Below are 17,439 nucleotides of genomic sequence, written 5' to 3' on the forward strand. Positions count from 1 at the left end.
AGAAGGAGACGGTTTCTTACCTAATCGCTCGAATCATAAATAATCATCAAAACCATTAATTTGTTCTTTTTGATTAACCGATTAAGAAATTCCTTACTCGTTTATCTGAAATACCAATTAATTTATGTTTTATGAATAACAAAATAAAAGAGGGACAAAAAAACGAAGTAAACTTAATTCCTTTGGTTTCTGTATATCCATCTACCTATTATATCTCTCTGCAAAACAAAAAGGTATTTGCTTTTCTTCTCTGTTTTTTTTTATATCAATTTTATGGATTTTGTATTGTTGGGTCTCAATTCAATGTGTGTTATGCGGTTAAGTGTAGGGTTGTGTTCTGTATCGTGTCTGCATTGTGTTATTAATTCTAAGATAGGGTTCTTTCTTTTCGTCGGAAAATACAAATAGATTTTGCTTTGTGTAGGCAGACTGGATTTTTAGGGTTTTGTTTTTGTTAGCAGCTGTTGACCACCCAGGTACTGCTTTGTCTCATTGTTGTTTTTAGAGTGGGGAAAAGTAGATGGTGAATGATGAAAAACGGATGCTAGTTGGTTTTTTTTTTTGAATTTGAGATTATGCATTGTGCTATGTGAATAAGTTTTTTCTATGTTATGTTTCAGGCAATGGGTATGTGTGAATTTTGTTGAACAATTTGATACAAGTAGTAGATGGGTTCTTGTGAGAACTCACTTGAGGTTGAGGTTGTTAACGAACCTCTGGACCAGACTGCTGTTATGCAGCAGCAGCAGAAGAAGAATATGTGCTTGGTAAAAGTTTTGGTTTCTGAGCAGGATCAGCTCCTGCCTTCCTTGGAGGACGGGTTTGATATTAGTAATGGAAATGTGGGCCCCACAAATGTTCTAGATTGTGGTGAGATATCTGGAAGTGTTAAAGCTGGCGGCTGTGTGAGCTCCAGTGATCTTATGGAGGGTGTTTCTGTTGTTGATCACAGAATTAGCGCGATGTGTGACAATGGAAATGCAGTTCGGTTGGTGCCAGGGAAATTAGCAGAGGATGAATGTGGGTTTACTGGTGGTAATTTGAATGAGAGGCAGAGTGGAATTGATGACTGCAGTGTTGGAACAGATGGATTGTATTCAGAAAAAGTAGGCTGCTTTGGTGAAAACCATGGACCGGAGAAATTACTGGAGAATAGTAAACAATCTCTTCTGGAGGGTACTTCTGTTGATAAGGGAAATGAGTTGGTTAGTGAGCATGGAAACAAAGTCAATTTAGTGTCAGCAAAATTATCAGAGAATGAATCTGAGATCATTGATTGTGATTTGAATGAGAGACGAAGTGGAGCTGATGATTGCACTTGCGCTGCAAAAATAGATGAATTTTGTGCTGATAAAGTGAAGCCTTTTGATGAAAATAATGGATTAATGAATTCTCTTGAGGATTGTGATCAGGCTCTGGAATCAATACCTTTTCCTGGTTTACTTGAGAATTATGATGAACGGGATCAGCAGAGGGATGTCAGGACGGACACTGTTCAAGGAGATTTTGAAGAGGGATGTGATAGTGACGCTGCTACAAGGACTGACATTTGCGACCAAGTAAGAGATTCATTGCTTTTAGAAGTGTCTGCAAAATTATGGCCAATAAATACTTCTCCGAGAAATGAGCTTGAGGAGGAAAAACAGCAGGGCAGTAGTACTTCTTTGCAGAGAGATATTGTCACGGAAAACAAAAGTGTTATTGTGACTGGGATTGACATCGATGATCACAACCAAGTGGAGTCTTCAGTGGACCATGATTCTATGCCACAATTGATGCCCACAACAGAATCACTAAATAATTGTCTTCAGCAGGATGATCAGACAGTTAACACTTATTCTGCAGCAGAACAAGTGATAAACAATGTTTCACCTCTGATGAAGGCTACCATTTGCAACCAGTTGGTCTCTCATCAATGCTTTAACAAATCCATGGAGTTAATGCCTTTGATTGGTTCTCCAGAAAAAAGTGTTCAGCAGGACGAACAGAAGTTTGATAGGCCTAATTCATACTCTGATGGAGCTACCAAAAGTGACGGTGAAAATTTAGCTACCAAAAAAATTATTGTGGATGATAAAAAATTGTCTTCATTGGTTGACAAAATGTGCACGGAATCAGATTCATGTTCTGGTTTTCCAGGGAATTGTTGCCAACATAATGACCTGAAGACCAATCTTGAAAGTGTACCCTTGAGCAGGGATGTGAATCAGACAAGCCATTCTCTAGCCACACTAGATTCTGATGCATGTATCCAGAAGTCACCAAAGGGAAATGAAATGCCTGAAGAATTATCAGTTACAATTATTCTAGCGAGTAGTTGTGACAGGCACAATGATCAGAAAAGTGGCAAGAGTGTCAAATGTTTCCCTGCGGAAAGTGTTTCAATGGACGTTTTGAGAAAAAGTCATCTAGATGGATGCACCGAGGCATGCCCTTCACAGGCTTGCCAGCAGACCTTGGAGAATTCAGCAATGGCCGATTCCCTTGATAACTCTGACCAGAAGAATGAGCGAAGGGATGAATATAGTGTTACTGGTCCTTTTGCAGAAAGCAAGCCTGATGTCATTAGAGAGGGAAGTAATGTTACAACAGAAATCAAGGTCGAAATTTGTGGGCACGAATTGCTGAAGGAAGGACTTGCCCATGCGAAGGAATGTTCACCGAAAATATCTCTCAATAGTCCACAGTCATGTCACTCCTTTGGCGCAACTCGAAGCAGCTCTTGCAGGCAGCAGGATGTGGCACATCTTGACAATGGGTTTTTTAGTGCTGTTGGTCCAGCTGACTTTTCTGAACAGTCAAATAGTGGAGGAAAATATCCTACCATGAATGATAGTCCATCCAAAACCACATCTACTGACATTGGCTCGTCTTCTTCTCGACGGAGCAGCCAGACACATAAATCCAGCCAAAAGCCTCAGAAAAAAAGGACTGCTAGTAAATGCAGGAAAAAGAACAATGTGCAAGAGCTACAGGTCTTTAAGGCTGAGCGAAGGAAGAGAAGCTGTTTCTCCAAACCAGCACGTTCCTCTAACTGGGGACTGTTAGGGAGCATCACACAATTTTTTGAGCAGCATAATAGGGAGGAACTTAATGAAATTCAGATTGATGAAGTAAGCCAAATAAAGGCTTGCCAAGGGGGTGAAACAGGAAACAAAATTCAGGCAGGTGGAAGGTTGCAAAGGTCTAGCGTGAAAGGACATGCTTCAACTAGTGTTATACGTTTGAAAGTTAAACTGGGAAACGAAGTTGTTCAAAACAGTCAAAATTATATAGTCCCAGAGGTGATCGACTCCTCAGCATCTGCTGATGGTGGTGTTGGTGATTTTCAGACTAAGTCATACCGAGGAGCTAGTTTGGAAGTTCCAAACTTTGGTAATTGTGTGGAAGTTGAAATGAGGAAAAAGGGGACGGAAGAGCAGCTTGATTGCTTTGTCAATAAGTTGGACGAGGCAAGATTACACTCTGATGCCTTAGGTTCGGATGTTCGAGTAGCTTATAAGGAGGACTCGGGGGGTGTTGTGATGTCCCATAAGTCATCTGAAGATGCTGAAGCTGATTATCATGGACTTCCCTCTCATGTAGAGGTTCAAGCAATGGATGTGATAACTGAGAAGGGGTATGCAGATCCTGGAACCTCACCAGATTCAGAAGTCATCAATTCAGCTCCTGAAGGCCAGGTTAACACTAGATGTCAAGAAGATCTACCTGATGCTGTTTTGACCTCTTCTAAAGCATTTGTTACTCCTAGAGTTGTTCTGACCAGTAAGCAAGGAAAGAAAAAAGGTAGAGTCAGCCATGGCAGAAAATTGGTACCAGAACATAGATCTCCTTTGGTGGCTAGATCAAACAAAGCTAAAGCAAGTAAGAATCGAGTGGGCAAGCAAAGGAAGGGTGATGAATTATGCTCAAGCGAGATTCTCTTTCCATCCACCAGTGTAAATGCATCAAGCAATTCACTAAGCAGTAAGGAATTTTCTGAGGAACAGTTACCTTTGTCAAGAGAGACTGAAGTTACAGTCTCTGGAGAGGTTTTGCCAGAAGAACACTGCACAGTAAATAAAAGTTCTTCCGGTATGGATATAGGTCTGAGGTTATTAGAACCACAAAATTCGAGTGATCTGATTCCTTCAACTAAATCTAAAGGTTGTCGACTTCCCAGAAAATCTGGTGGGTCAACCAAGGGAGAGTCCAAGGTATCTGACAAAGAAAGAAGCAAGAGAGAAGATGTCTGTAGACAAAGAAGGAAAGATAAAAAGTCAAAAAAGAAGGAAGTCAAAGGAAAGGCTGAATGTAATGATTTGACCAACAAAGAAGTTCATCCAGAAAAAGGTACTAGATCATTTTTGCTCATGTTTCTATCTAGCAGACTAGCACATTGGAGGTCAAATGCTTGGGATGTTTCAAATTTATTTTTGCTGTGGGATTTTGTACTGCAGATGGCACTGAAAAATCAGATTATCATGACATTCCTGCGTCCGCGGATGTGGCAAATCTGGACACGGCATCAAGTGGTGCAGTGGAGCAGCATTTACCTATGGATAATGCCTGGGTGCGATGTGATGCGTGTCTTAAATGGAGGCGTATTCCTGTTGCACTTGTAGATTCTATCGGTCAGACAAATTGCCAGTGGTACTTGATCACTGAACTTCTTATCTTTTGATTCTATCTAGCTACTTCTTCTCTCATTTTGTTTAGGTTCATTTTTAGCTTTCTATTTGCAGAGACAGTTTTAAGAACAAATTGCATGATCTTTTTAGTTTGCTTGGGTTAAAGTTAAACTGTATTTGATATAGTTAACAGTGTTATAGTCATTTATGCATATGTTTAGGTCACTTGAAGTAATTTCAATCAATTTATATGTCTTGGGTGGTGATTAAGTTCCTAGTGACATGGTGAAGTTTATGCACTTCGCTTCCTAGTTTAGAAGCTTCGTTAGTTATTACGTGATTTTTTTGCTGCCCAGCTCTTAACCTTTGACTTGGGCTTTTAACCAGGCTACTTGAGATTTAAGAGTTTTAGGCATTCCAAACTAGGGGATACTTTGTTTATTATATGGGGGTCTTGCTGCAGCTTTGGGATTTGAAACTAACATTGACATTTGATAATGTTCAAATTTGGACCTCATATGTATATTTAGGGGAACAAATGACCCAGGGCCCAGGGGTAAAAGCTTTAGGGACGATGACAAAAGTACCTAAAATTTTAAAAATATTTATAAAAGTATCTGTAAAAATTTTTATTTACAAAAGTACAACTGATTTAAAATTAATTACAAAACTACCAAAAAATGAAAATTATTAACAAAAGTACAATGTGTATAATGTCGGTATAATTATGGTATAATTTCGGAATATTAAAACTATAATAAGATAATTTAAAAATAATATTTGGTTTATTATTGGTATAATTTCAGTATATTTTTGGTATATCGAATATAAAATTTTATATACATTTTCTAGTTGATAACATGTATAATTTATTTTATATGTATTTTTCAGTATAATTGGTAATGAACTAGAGAATTTGTATATTGTTGGTATAATTTTAGTATATTGTTAGTTTAATTTTTAGTATACGATGTGGTGTAATGTTGGTGTAATAATAAAATTTTCAGTATATTTTGACGTGTATACTCTTGGTATACTGTTGGTATAATTTTGGTATATTATTAATTTAATATTTAGGATATGATTTGATGTAATTTTGGTAAATTTTTATTTAATATTAATAAAATCTCAGTATGCATAATGTTGGTATAATTTTGGTATAATGTTGGTATAATGTTGATATAATGTTAGTTTATTAGTATACTGACATTATACTCACAATATACACCGTATGTTTGTATTTTTTTTTAATTTTTTGATACTTTTGTAAATATTTTTAAGATTTTTGTAAATGAAAAAAGTCAACATGTAGTTTTGTAATTATTTTCATTTTTTTTGGTAAATGGTGTAATTTCCTCAAAGCTTTATCTGAATGAGGTACTGGTTGCTGTTGAAAATCAGTCATATTTAATTCTAGAGCATTATCAATAGCCAATCAGTTGGGCCCTCTTTGTACTTCATTCCCACTTAGTAACAATCAGAAAATGAAAAAACAGCATATTTGACCACCTTTATGACAACCCATGGTTGTATATGGGTTTCTTACTTACGCTCGGGATTTTGAGAAAAGTGGGAGAGGAAAAGGCCCATGGTCCTTCCCCTTAACCTCCAATAATTTCAACAGATACACTTCTAGCAAGTTCATCATTTGACATGAAACTCTATTACACGTACACAAAAAACAAACAGGCGCTTAATTTGCAATGCTGGAAATGTAAAACCATCTTATGGCTTACCCTTGAAGAGAAGAATTGTTTCTGTTCTACGCTTTCACTCCTTTTAAATTCTCTCCTTCTATGCCCTTGCGGACTGTGAAATCTATATCTATTTTTTTTTTGAAGGGTATGCAAGGACAACACGGATAATGCTTTTGCCGATTGCTCCATCCCCCAAGAAAAATCAAATGCAGAAATTAATGCAGAGTTAGGCATATCTGATGGGGAGGAAGATGTGTGTGATGCACCTTCAAAGAACAAGGGATTAGAACACAAGGCAGTAGAGTATATGCATACAACAGGTATGAGTTATTTTGGAGTTAAAGCGAAGTAGTGACTTATTTACTAGCTTTATGGTTTGAGGCTGATAGCCATAGGTTTTTCCGCAACTTGAATCTTACATTAATTTTTTGATGCATTTTTAGTTTCCAAGGAGCATGAATTTTCGCGCATTTCCACTAATCAGTTTCGGCACCGAAGCCGTAAGACTCAGACTATTGATGAGGTTTGAACTTGACTTATTGTCGACTTGTGAAAAATATAAGATTTTTTTTCCGTCATCGTCTTGGTTAGAATTTATGATCAATTGAGTATTTTAAGTGGGATAATAATGGAGAACGGACTTTAATATCACTGGCAGGGACACACAACCAATCTCTTGTTTGTGATATGTTGGGACTAATTATTAAATATTATTAGTTTCCCGTCCAAAATGTTACCTGCCAAGTAAATCCTTCATGTTTTGTAGTATTATCAGTCTCTTGTTTGTGTATGCAATTTTTTTTCTAATTAAACTATCTGGAAGTATTTATTTGAATTTTCAAACTATCTAGATGTTATTTATGTTTATATTACATGTAAATTTCCTTTTAAAATCCCAGCTTATTCACATTTACTGGTGACATTACTTTTCTTAGCAGTTTTTTTCCTCCAATGCTATTGTTTTGGGGCCATCTTTTTACATTATTTGACAAATTAATTGTGCTTCTGACTAGTATCTTTTTACCTTAGAAAGAAGTATTGTGCGTCTGCATTCACTTGCTAAGTCTTTTTTTTTTATTCATTCTATGTATCTTGTTCTGATATGTTTAAATCTTAAATGACTTCACTAGTTTCTGAATCAATTGTTAGCCATCTTTCCGAATTATTATTTTTGTTCCCATGCTGTTTTCATGCAAACAATCAGTACCTCAAGGGCATAACACTACCAAATAATCAATACTTATGCTCTTGAACTCAAGACTCGAATGCTTAGTGGGGGAAGTGGCTTCGAATGGGTCATGGGCTCAGTTCTTATCCCTCAAAAGATACATTACTGCATCACAGTCCTATTTTCTTAAGATGTTGCTCTTTTTGTAGTTGCGCTTTCTCTTGCAGACACGATCTTTTTCAACCTCAGGAATTAAGCATATTTATCCAATAACTATATATTTAGAAGTATTATCGGTTATTTACCTGGACTTTCTCTCAATATTTTAGGTTCTAACCTTTGGCTTTCATGTTAGAATATTTCTAGGAAAGTTCAGTACTATTAATTTAGAAAGATAAACTTCGGCATGCTTTATTTTTACTATGTTACTTGGTTGTTTTCCTTTCTGCTCTTTGCGGAGCAGCAGAATGAAAGTTCATCTTCTATGCTTTTGGCATGATCTAATCTTTTAATTTTCTTATCATTCAAACTCCAGCATCTTCAGGATATTTTTGTGAACTTACATGGTGGGAATTATGCTTTGTTTTTCTGGAATGTTAGATTTACTTATTGATCTGAATAACTTGCAAAAGGCTATTGAACTTTGCTTCAATATCAGTTACTGTAATATTCAAAGTTTAATTAATTAAAAAAATTATGCAGATAATGGTATGCCACTGCAAGTTGCCTCTCAGCGGATTAGGCTGTGGGGATGAATGCTTGAATCGAATGCTGAATATTGAGTGTGTTCGAGGCACATGCCCATGTGGGGATCTTTGTTCGAATCAACAGGTTTGATAATACTTATTTGTTCTTCTAATAGTTCACTTAATTTGCAGAAAGTAATGTCTTAAATATCTCTATGCAGTTCCAAAAGCGTAACTATGCCAAAATGAAGTGGGACAGATGTGGGAAGAAAGGTTTTGGGCTACGGCTGGAAAATGATATATCCAGTGGACAATTTCTCATTGAATATGTTGGAGAGGTAACTTCCCACGTGCTCATTAATTTGTTGAATTAATGGTAAATATTTTGAGAAAACTAAACAATTTACACGGCATCGAACTAAATTTTTGGGAAATCCACCGCCACATCTTCTTTTGCTAAAGAAAGTTTAATTGTATTTCAAATTTACTGTAAAATCTTATTTTGCTAATGAATTACACTCCAAAATTTCTTATACATCATCTTTTGTTATTTTAATTATGGAATTTTTTATGAGCATTTTTGCACGAGAGAAAGCGCCAACTTTAGTATTGACTATTCTATTGGTGAAACTGATCTCCTCTACGAAGTGGCTTCATGATTGTAAAATCCAATCTTCCTTGGACCCAGAAAAGGGGTCCCTAGGAATGTTGGCATTGGTGTTGATGTTGCAATTCTTAGCTTATGATATCTTGATTCTGACTATTTCTTTTGTCTTTAGTGCACTGTGTGATCTTACATGTGTGAGCTAACATATTTCTGCAAGTTTCCTTGGTATATTTTTGTTGTCAAGTTTCTGATATATGGTCAATCAGGTACTTGATATGCATACTTATGAGGCGCGTCAGAGAGAGTATGCTTATAATGGTCATAAGCATTTCTACTTTATGACATTGAATGGCAGTGAGGTTTGAATCTGCTCTTTTGTTTCTTTTTGGTGTTATTTTTTTTAAGGTACAGGGATTTGTTGGCTGTAAATTCTTTAATAAGATCTGACAGTTTCTGATGTCAGCTTCTTTACCTTGGGATGCTTAATTTGGCTTTGTACTGCAAATCTCTATATTGACATAAGTTAACTACTGGAAAACAATGCCGACATGAATGAATATCTGCTGCTTACTAACTGATCCAGTTTTTACATTTGACTCAATTCCCTCAAAAACTTTAATCAAATATTTCCTCCAGACTCCAGCTTGCTGCTGAAAACTTTGGCCTTTTGTGGCAACTAGAGATGACTATTATTATGGTTTCTTTTATTGATTATGCATTTGTGCTGTAGGATTGAAATTTCAAGGTAATCAGTGACATTCATTTGTGAATTTTCTTCTCTTTTTGGTGTTGGTAATAGTGACATACTTTACCAATGGGCTATGTACATTGTTTCCAGTGGCTCTTAAAATTTTGGAAAAAGCGGTGCAGTCCCTTTAAGCATGATTTAAGATGTTGAACAATTTTTTGATTTATGCAAAACTATTTAATCTGATAGCCAAGGTTCATGCATTTGATTCAAAGTTACTCTTCACTATAAGTAAACCACAAGCATCCTAGTCGTAACTCCCTTGGTGATTTGCTTATTAGTAAATGCTTATGCATGAATGTCACTAAATTGAGGTTAAAACCTTTTGTGAGGTGCTTTTCAAGACTTGGGGCAATTCAATAAATCAAGTGCTTTAAATTTGTTGCGAGTAGCTTCCCTATGTCACAACTTGACATTTTAAATGTGTTAAAGCAAAGACTTTTGTTCTCTTTCTTCGATGCACTTGAAACTCGCTTGTTTAAATGCTTTTAAAAATGTGGATCAAACGGTAACTGCTAAATGTGCGCTAGGTTTCTGTATTCCTTTAAATATCCGTTGATAGTTAACAGTGTATAAATAAGCATCACAGTGATCAGGTAGCAGAATTAGTGTGAAAGACCGTCGCAAGTGTTCTTTTAAGTAATATTGGAACTAGAAGCTAAATGACTACAAATTTGAGTTTATAAAATTGCGTTCCAATTCTTACCTCAAAATTCATAAATTTTGCATTGTGACCTTTGAACAACTGCAGACCTACCCATACGATTATAAAAGAATAGTTAGTTGTAGTTCATAATGATGGGTTTGAGGTGTGGTACCAGTCTCTTTACAAAAGGCAGGGGAAGGCTGCCGGCATATGCATCAACCCATCCCCTACCCCAACAAATAGCCATAAACAGCTTTTAGGCTGACGTGCCGTTTTGCTTGTAGTTTTGGGTTACTAGAACTGATCTGAGAAAAATTAATAACATTTCTGGAAATAAAATTTTAGGGATTGCTAGTAAGACTGAAATCTAGGCTATCTAGCAAATATTTTGATTCATTGTCATAACCTTTATTGTTCAGGTGTTTGATTGCCTGAAATTATTGTTCAGGGACCACATAGTAGAGGTTCTATACCTTAAAGATTCCATCACTATTCTGTGTGTTTGGTCCTATTGGTAGTACTATTGAGTTGCATAAAATGTATAGCCTTTCGAAATTGTAGAGCACATGATGTTGAGGATAAACAGCTCATGAAAGTTCTTCATGCTTTCATATCATTTATATAAATCTAAATATTCACTAATTCTGTTACGAGATTCACGTTTTCCATTATTTCAGGTAATAGATGCTTCTGCAAAAGGAAATTTGGGGCGTTTCATTAATCATAGCTGTGATCCTAATTGCCGTACTGAAAAGGTGATTGCTTTGCATTAGTACATCTCAGTATTACATGGTATCCTATTGTTTACTTTGTACTGTTGTCATTTTTCTTTCGTGAGCTTGAGAGGAGCTTTTATCGGATTACCTTTCACTTTTAATGTATTGCTTCGTCAAAGTCCACATTAGATTATTTTTCTTTAGTCTTAAGTTAATTGCTTCAGCATATGAAAAAGGCATTTATTTATTTTGACATGATCTGTTGCTTGAGCTTTAATTTTCACAAGCTTTACTGTCATTCATATAAAAGTTTCTTCTATTTTAAACTTTGGTTTATTGTTGAAATATGAGCAGTGGGTGGTGAATGGAGAAATTTGTATTGGGTTATTTGCTTTGAGGGATATTAAGAAGGTATGTTCACTTACTTTGCCTTCAAATTTTACTTTATGTAACAGTCAATTGTTGAATTGGTTTTACTGTTATTAATTATTTATTTGACTCTCTGGAAGTTACGGGTCTGACCTTCAAAGTACCAAGTGTTTGATGTAGAAGTGTCGGAATTGATGGGGAATGAAATAATACTATATCATTTTGTTTAGTTAAACATGTCAAAATTATAGTATGATTTGTAGTTGTAGCTTAAGTGTCTCTGGCGCTGTATTAGTACCCACTGTGAAGAACTGATATGGCTATTTAGGATTTTACGTCAAGTGAAGAATACAGAGAAAAGAGGTCTTATACATTTGGTGTCAACGGTTGATGCTTAACTTAGTTTATTGGGCCCTTTCTGGAATAAACCAAATTTAATGATGATGTTAGTGTTCTTATGTTTGACTAAATGAAGATTGTCAGCATAGTTGTGAAAGGTGAGAGGTCTCTCAAGTGCCGGCCATGGGGCCTTACTCTCCTAGAGGGGCGCGAGTTCCAAGAGTCGCACGCCTCTGGCACTTTTGCTGTGAGGCGAGATGCCGCTGGCCAGGCGTGCCTTAATGAAAACTAAGTTTTTTTGTTTTGTTTTTTTAAAATAAAAATCATCAGTGGCGCATTAGTGAAAAATAGTTTTTTTTATATATATTTTTTAATTAAAATAAAATCCTAATTTTTTTACTTATTCTGTTCTTATGGTAATACTCACCCACAACCTGATAACTCTCTTATTTTAACTTAAACACTTAAAACATAGCCCAACGTATCAAATGGAGCAACGTATTCTTCACGAAATAAAATAGAGACAAGTTGGACAATCTCTTCATCTTCTCTTATTTTGCTCGTTTTTATTTGTTATATTTTTAACTTTTCATTGCCATCTTAATTGATTCTAATTTATTATAGATTGTAGTGAGAAATATAAGTTGTGGGAAGGTTGAGGTGCTTCAATCTCATAGTTTTGAGGTTAAATTAGAAGTTTTTAAACTAGAATTTAGAAATATGATTGTGGTACTCTTTAGTTTTAAATTTAAGTTTAAAAAACTTTTAAATATATTGAATTTATGATCAGGGTACTTTATATATATATATATATATATATATATATATATATATATATATATATATATATATATATATTGTTGTATTATATTTTTTCCTTTCGGCACTTTTAAAAGGCAGGAGCATCGGTGTGTCTTTCTCCTCTAATTACTATGATTTTCAGATTTATGCTTCGGTTTCTCCTTTAGGGGAACAAATTGTTCTTTTCTAAAGGTATGAGATATTACTAGTTTGATGACAAAATAATTGCAAATTCATTTACTGCCCACTCCTATGCTTTGCTCTTTAGTTTTTCATGGGTTTGTCATTTGATAGTGTAGTTACTAGCTACTATGCGGTTTAGTTGGAGAACTAATTAAAACTAGGCAAGCAATAAAGTACTTCAAAAGAGTTACTAATAGAGAACTCACAATTATATGAAGAGCTTTTAAAAGTACAACTCCTTTCCATGTGACTTCTACATAAAGTTATGTGTGTTGTAGCCGTAGTACCTATCTTTTCCCTTCTCTCTCTCTATCTCTTTGAGTTTATTGGGCATCGTGCCTTACTGAAGAAGAAGTCTTCCTCCATTCTGACTTCCTCAACCTTAACCCAATATGATTTGAACCTGGGATCTTCAAGCCAAAATACCAATTTTTTTGCATCTGATGTGTCTTCTTTTAGACATGTGTACATTAAACTTAAAAACTTTAAGTGACTTTTAAATTAATAGTTCTTTACTTTGAGAATAAAGCGAATACAAATTTATAATATATTTGAAACATATTCCATCTATGTTTTTCATGCCATAAGCATGGTTCTCAAGCTTTTGGGATGTTTTTCCTGTGATAACTAAATTCTTATTGTATGTTTATTGTTTAACCTTTAATATGCTTGCATTATTCTTATTTGTTGTTATACAAGCATGGTTTTTTCTTAGGGGGAAGAGGTGACATTTGACTACAACTATGTGAGAGTGTTTGGGGCTGCAGCAAAAAAATGTTACTGCAATTCACCTCAATGTCGAGGTTATATTGGTGGTGATCCTACAAGCGCTGAGGTAATTGAGCAAGTTGATTCAGATGAAGAATTTCTCGAACCGGTGATGCTTGAATTTGGGGCACAGGGAAATAGAAGCAAGAATAAGATATCTAGAACCAGTTCCGTTGATGATGTGAAACTGCAAGCTACAGAGACTATACTTAATGATAGAGATAAATTGAATAATTCCATCGCAGCTGCTGGTAAAATTAAGGCTGCTGCAGAAATTGAGTATCCCATGATTTCGTCTTCTGCTGCAGAAATTGAGGATCCTATGATTCCGTCTTCTGCTGCAGAAATTGAGGATCTTATGATTCCGTCTGATCCTATGATTCCGTCTTCTGCTGCTATTATCCAATCGCCCAAGTCATTAGAAAAGGGTGATTTAAAGGAAAGTTCTCCACCTTCTAGCCAAAAAGCAGATGATGCAGCTGCTGAATTCTTACCAGCTGTTAACCAAGAAACTTCCATGGAAGAGATTCAAAGGCTGGAAACGTCTTCAGCTACTATGCTCAGCAAATCATTATCTGATGCAATGGGTGCTAACAAAAAGCCCAAGTCCGAAGAAAAGCGGGTTTTTGTGAAATCCCGTTTTCTTATCAAAACATCACGTGATTTTGTTGTTGCTAAAAAAGGAAAGTTTGCTAGTTCTTTCAACAGCAACAAAATACAGGCAATGGAAAATAAAGCTCAGATGCTGGCATTTAAATCTAAAAAGTTAATGGAAGGTATCACTAATGGCCGTTTTGAAGCAGGTTAGAATAACTGTCTACTTGTCCTGACATATAGACTATAGTCAGTATCTGATGCTAACTCATTTTAATGTTTCTAGTTGAGGGGAAACTTAATGAGTTGTTGGATAGTGATGGCGGAATAAGCAAACGAAAAGTAAGCAACTAGTTTAAAAATTGTTGTTTCTGTACTTTTGGCTATTTTGATATCGATATATTTGTCTTCATAATGGGCGATGTTCATCCATTGTTTGTATTTGCGTTTTTGTTTACAGGATTCTGCTAAAGGTTATTTGAAGTTTCTACTTCTTACTGCAGCATCTGGTGCTAGTGGAAATGGTGAAGCAATTCAGAGGTAATTTTTGAATTTCTCCTGCTGTTTGCTATGTATGATGCTCAACAATGCCAGCCATCCAAATTTTGTTCTGAAATTCATTGTGTATTTGAGGTGTATGTTTAACATTTTATTCTTTCTTTTTATTTCTTGTTGCAGCAATCGAGATCTTTCAATGATTCTTGATGCGCTTCTAAAAACAAAATCACGGATGGTTTTAATTGATGTAATCAACAAAAATGGTAAAGGCTTTATCTGCTGTTGCATAGCATGCAATTTTGCTCACGCATGTTGTCAGGAATAAGTAAAACCATTTGTAGTTGTGTTATCATTTGCATAATTAATGACCGCTGCTTGTTAAATGATCAATTTTCTCTTGCTTTCAGGTTTGCGGATGCTTCACAACATGTTGAAGCAGTACCGTAGTGACTTTAAGAAGACACCAATTCTCAGGAAGCTTTTGAAGGTATAGATACTGTATCCACATTCATTGTCATATTTTGCTATAAAACTTAATCTTCCAGTTCAACAAGCTGCCAACTGATTTTTCTGCAGGTTATAGAATATTTGGAAGCGAGAGAGATACTTACACAAGAACACATCTATGGAGGTCCTCCTTGCGCTGGAATGGAGAGGTCGGAATAACATCTGGTTCTTATAAGTTGATTTTTCTCTTACATTATTGATAATTTAGGGTGTTCATTCTTTTCCCGTTTTCATTTATATACAATCTGGTTCTTTGTCATGTATGGTTTTGCTATAATAGATAGAGGCTCAATCAATTTTAGGTGTCATTGGCTCTAAAATACACTCTTGGATTGGGATGTGGATTTTGTGAAATTGACTTGAAATTGACTTGAAATTGACTTGAAATTGACTTGAAATTGACAAGAGAATAGAATATTTGAGAATTTATCATGAAGAGAACTATAAAAGTATAGGCATGTCTTATGAATAGTTTCTATTTAGTTTAGCAGGATTGCAACAGACTAATTTTATCTGATGGACCGTGAGCTGAAACTGTTCCACCCTTCACTTCCTGCCTGAAATTTTATGCCTTTCTTATCATGTGTTAATGCTGTTGGTTTATGTTGCTGAAAAGTTTAAGTTATGCAGCTTTAGGAAATCAATGTTGTCATTGACAGAGCACAATGACAGACAGGTAACCTCTCATTCCCTTATCATCAACAATTTTCTTTTTTAAGTAACAGCATCTTTTAATTTGCTCCATCTGTCCCTATATTATCTGTCCTCTTTGAAAAGTCAATGCTCCAATTATTCATTATTGTGGCTCTCTCCATTTAACTGTCTTTAAATCCCTGAAAATGTCTTTTAAATGACATTGGTTTAACCTTAAATGTTCCCTGTGGAAGGAATTTGGAGCAGCAATACGACTCAGCATTGAACTTTTTTTAACTAAGCAGAAGATATTATAGGGAATAAAAAAATATAGGACTAGCTCTTTGAGATTTAGGGAGAAGAATTTAGAATGGAAAACAGTAATTTGGTCATACAGTGGTTCATTTGTGCATTCATCTTGAATGAGCCGTTTTTGCAATGAACAGGTTCATCAGATTGCAAGAAGTTTTCGAGACAGATGGTTTCCTCGTTATGGCAGAAAATATAGCAATATGGAATGGGATGATGGAAGGATGGAGCTCCACAGAGGTTCAATGAGCAATAGAATTTCAGATTCACAGAATCATATGCGTGATCTGGATGGAAGGTCTACCGAAGCAATAGATGGTTTGATGCAGCTAAAGCCTGCAACAGCTTCAATAGACACTACTGCTCATGAGGGCTGTTCTTTGCCTTGTGTTGGTGATGGTACAAAAACTCGCAAGCGTAAAAGTCGATGGGATCAAGAGAAAAAACCATCTCCAAGGTCTCATCAGCATGATGAACAAAGGATTCAATCTGGACATATTCCAACACCTGACATAAGTAAGGAAGTTTCAGATCATATAGAGAAAGGAAGCACAGAGAACAACGCTTGTCCACATTGTATGCGCAATTATTTTCGACAAGTTGAAGCTAATCGTACTGACAGTGGAAGCCAGAATTCTCAAAGTCCTGTACCACCTGGATTCTCATCTCCTCTTAGCCCTGCTCTGGTTTCACTCAATGCATCATCATCTGTTGCTGACCACCCCCAACAGAAGGGTTGTTTGATGTTTCCGGCTGGTGTGGTTGTTGGACAGCCACAGAGGAAATTTCTCTCTCGCCTGTCCGTCTCTTATGGGATTCCATTGTCTATTGTGCAGCAATTTGGGTTGCCTGAGGGTGGAAGTATGGAGAGTTGGGGAATTGCTCCAGGCATGGCTTTTCATCCTTTCCCGCCGCTGCCTCCGTTTCCTCAACATAAGAATGAAATGTCATCTGCTCCTGCAGTTAACTCTATGGAGATCGATGCAACTACAGTAGAAGGTCAACAATGCAGACAAGATCCTGCCTCTTGTTCTCCCAGTGAAAGAAGTCCGAGCACGAGTGATGCTAATAAACCAAATGTAGAAGTTCCTGGTGCAAATACCCAACAAACTTTGAAACGAGCTAGACCTGAGTCAGAAGATCTAGGTATGAGGTACTTTAGACAGCAGAAGTGGAATAAAGGACCTCCATGGCTACCGCAAAGTAATGGTTTAGAGAGTGTAACAACTGAGTCCACAAATTCTTATTGTCCACAAGATGTAAGCTATAAAGAGGAGAAAACTGGGGAATGCATTAATCAGCTAAACAGGACCTAATGACTTACTGATTTTTTCATCCATACTTAATTGTATTCTCAATTTTTTTTCCTGTTTCAGGGTTTTAATTTCAATGGAAAAGTTCATTCAATTCAGAAATCTCGTCCTACTCTGAAAACTGAATTCTTATGCTATGTGCTACTATAGTTGAGGAGAAAATCATACTGAAGTCTGGCCTTTTATTCCGTTCGAATTTAATTAATGTATTAGCTCACAACTCAGAGATGTAGGTATTTCAATTCAT

The 17,439-nt window shown here is 36.0% G+C and overlaps 1 protein-coding gene across 1 annotated transcript; it reads left to right on the forward strand.

Annotated features, from left to right (window-relative positions):
• Window positions 1–23: 23 nt before the first annotated feature.
• Window positions 24–17,294, forward strand: LOC126658292 (histone-lysine N-methyltransferase ASHH2). The gene is made up of 18 exons (XM_050352645.2): window positions 24–233; window positions 621–4,332; window positions 4,440–4,632; window positions 6,452–6,627; window positions 6,751–6,830; window positions 8,178–8,306; window positions 8,383–8,499; window positions 9,035–9,127; window positions 10,840–10,917; window positions 11,233–11,289; window positions 13,286–14,141; window positions 14,219–14,274; window positions 14,393–14,472; window positions 14,611–14,693; window positions 14,838–14,917; window positions 15,007–15,086; window positions 15,568–15,613; window positions 16,017–17,294. The coding sequence occupies exons 2-18, from the start codon at window positions 669–671 to the stop codon at window positions 17,193–17,195; spliced, it is 7,047 nt and encodes a 2,348-aa protein (XP_050208602.1). The 5' UTR covers window positions 24–233; window positions 621–668; the 3' UTR covers window positions 17,196–17,294.
• The last annotated feature ends 145 nt before the right edge of the window (window positions 17,295–17,439 follow it).

Source organism: Mercurialis annua, linkage group LG1-X, assembly GCF_937616625.2.
Source record: "Mercurialis annua linkage group LG1-X, ddMerAnnu1.2, whole genome shotgun sequence".
In the NCBI taxonomy this organism is placed as follows: Eukaryota; Viridiplantae; Streptophyta; class Magnoliopsida; order Malpighiales; family Euphorbiaceae; genus Mercurialis; species Mercurialis annua.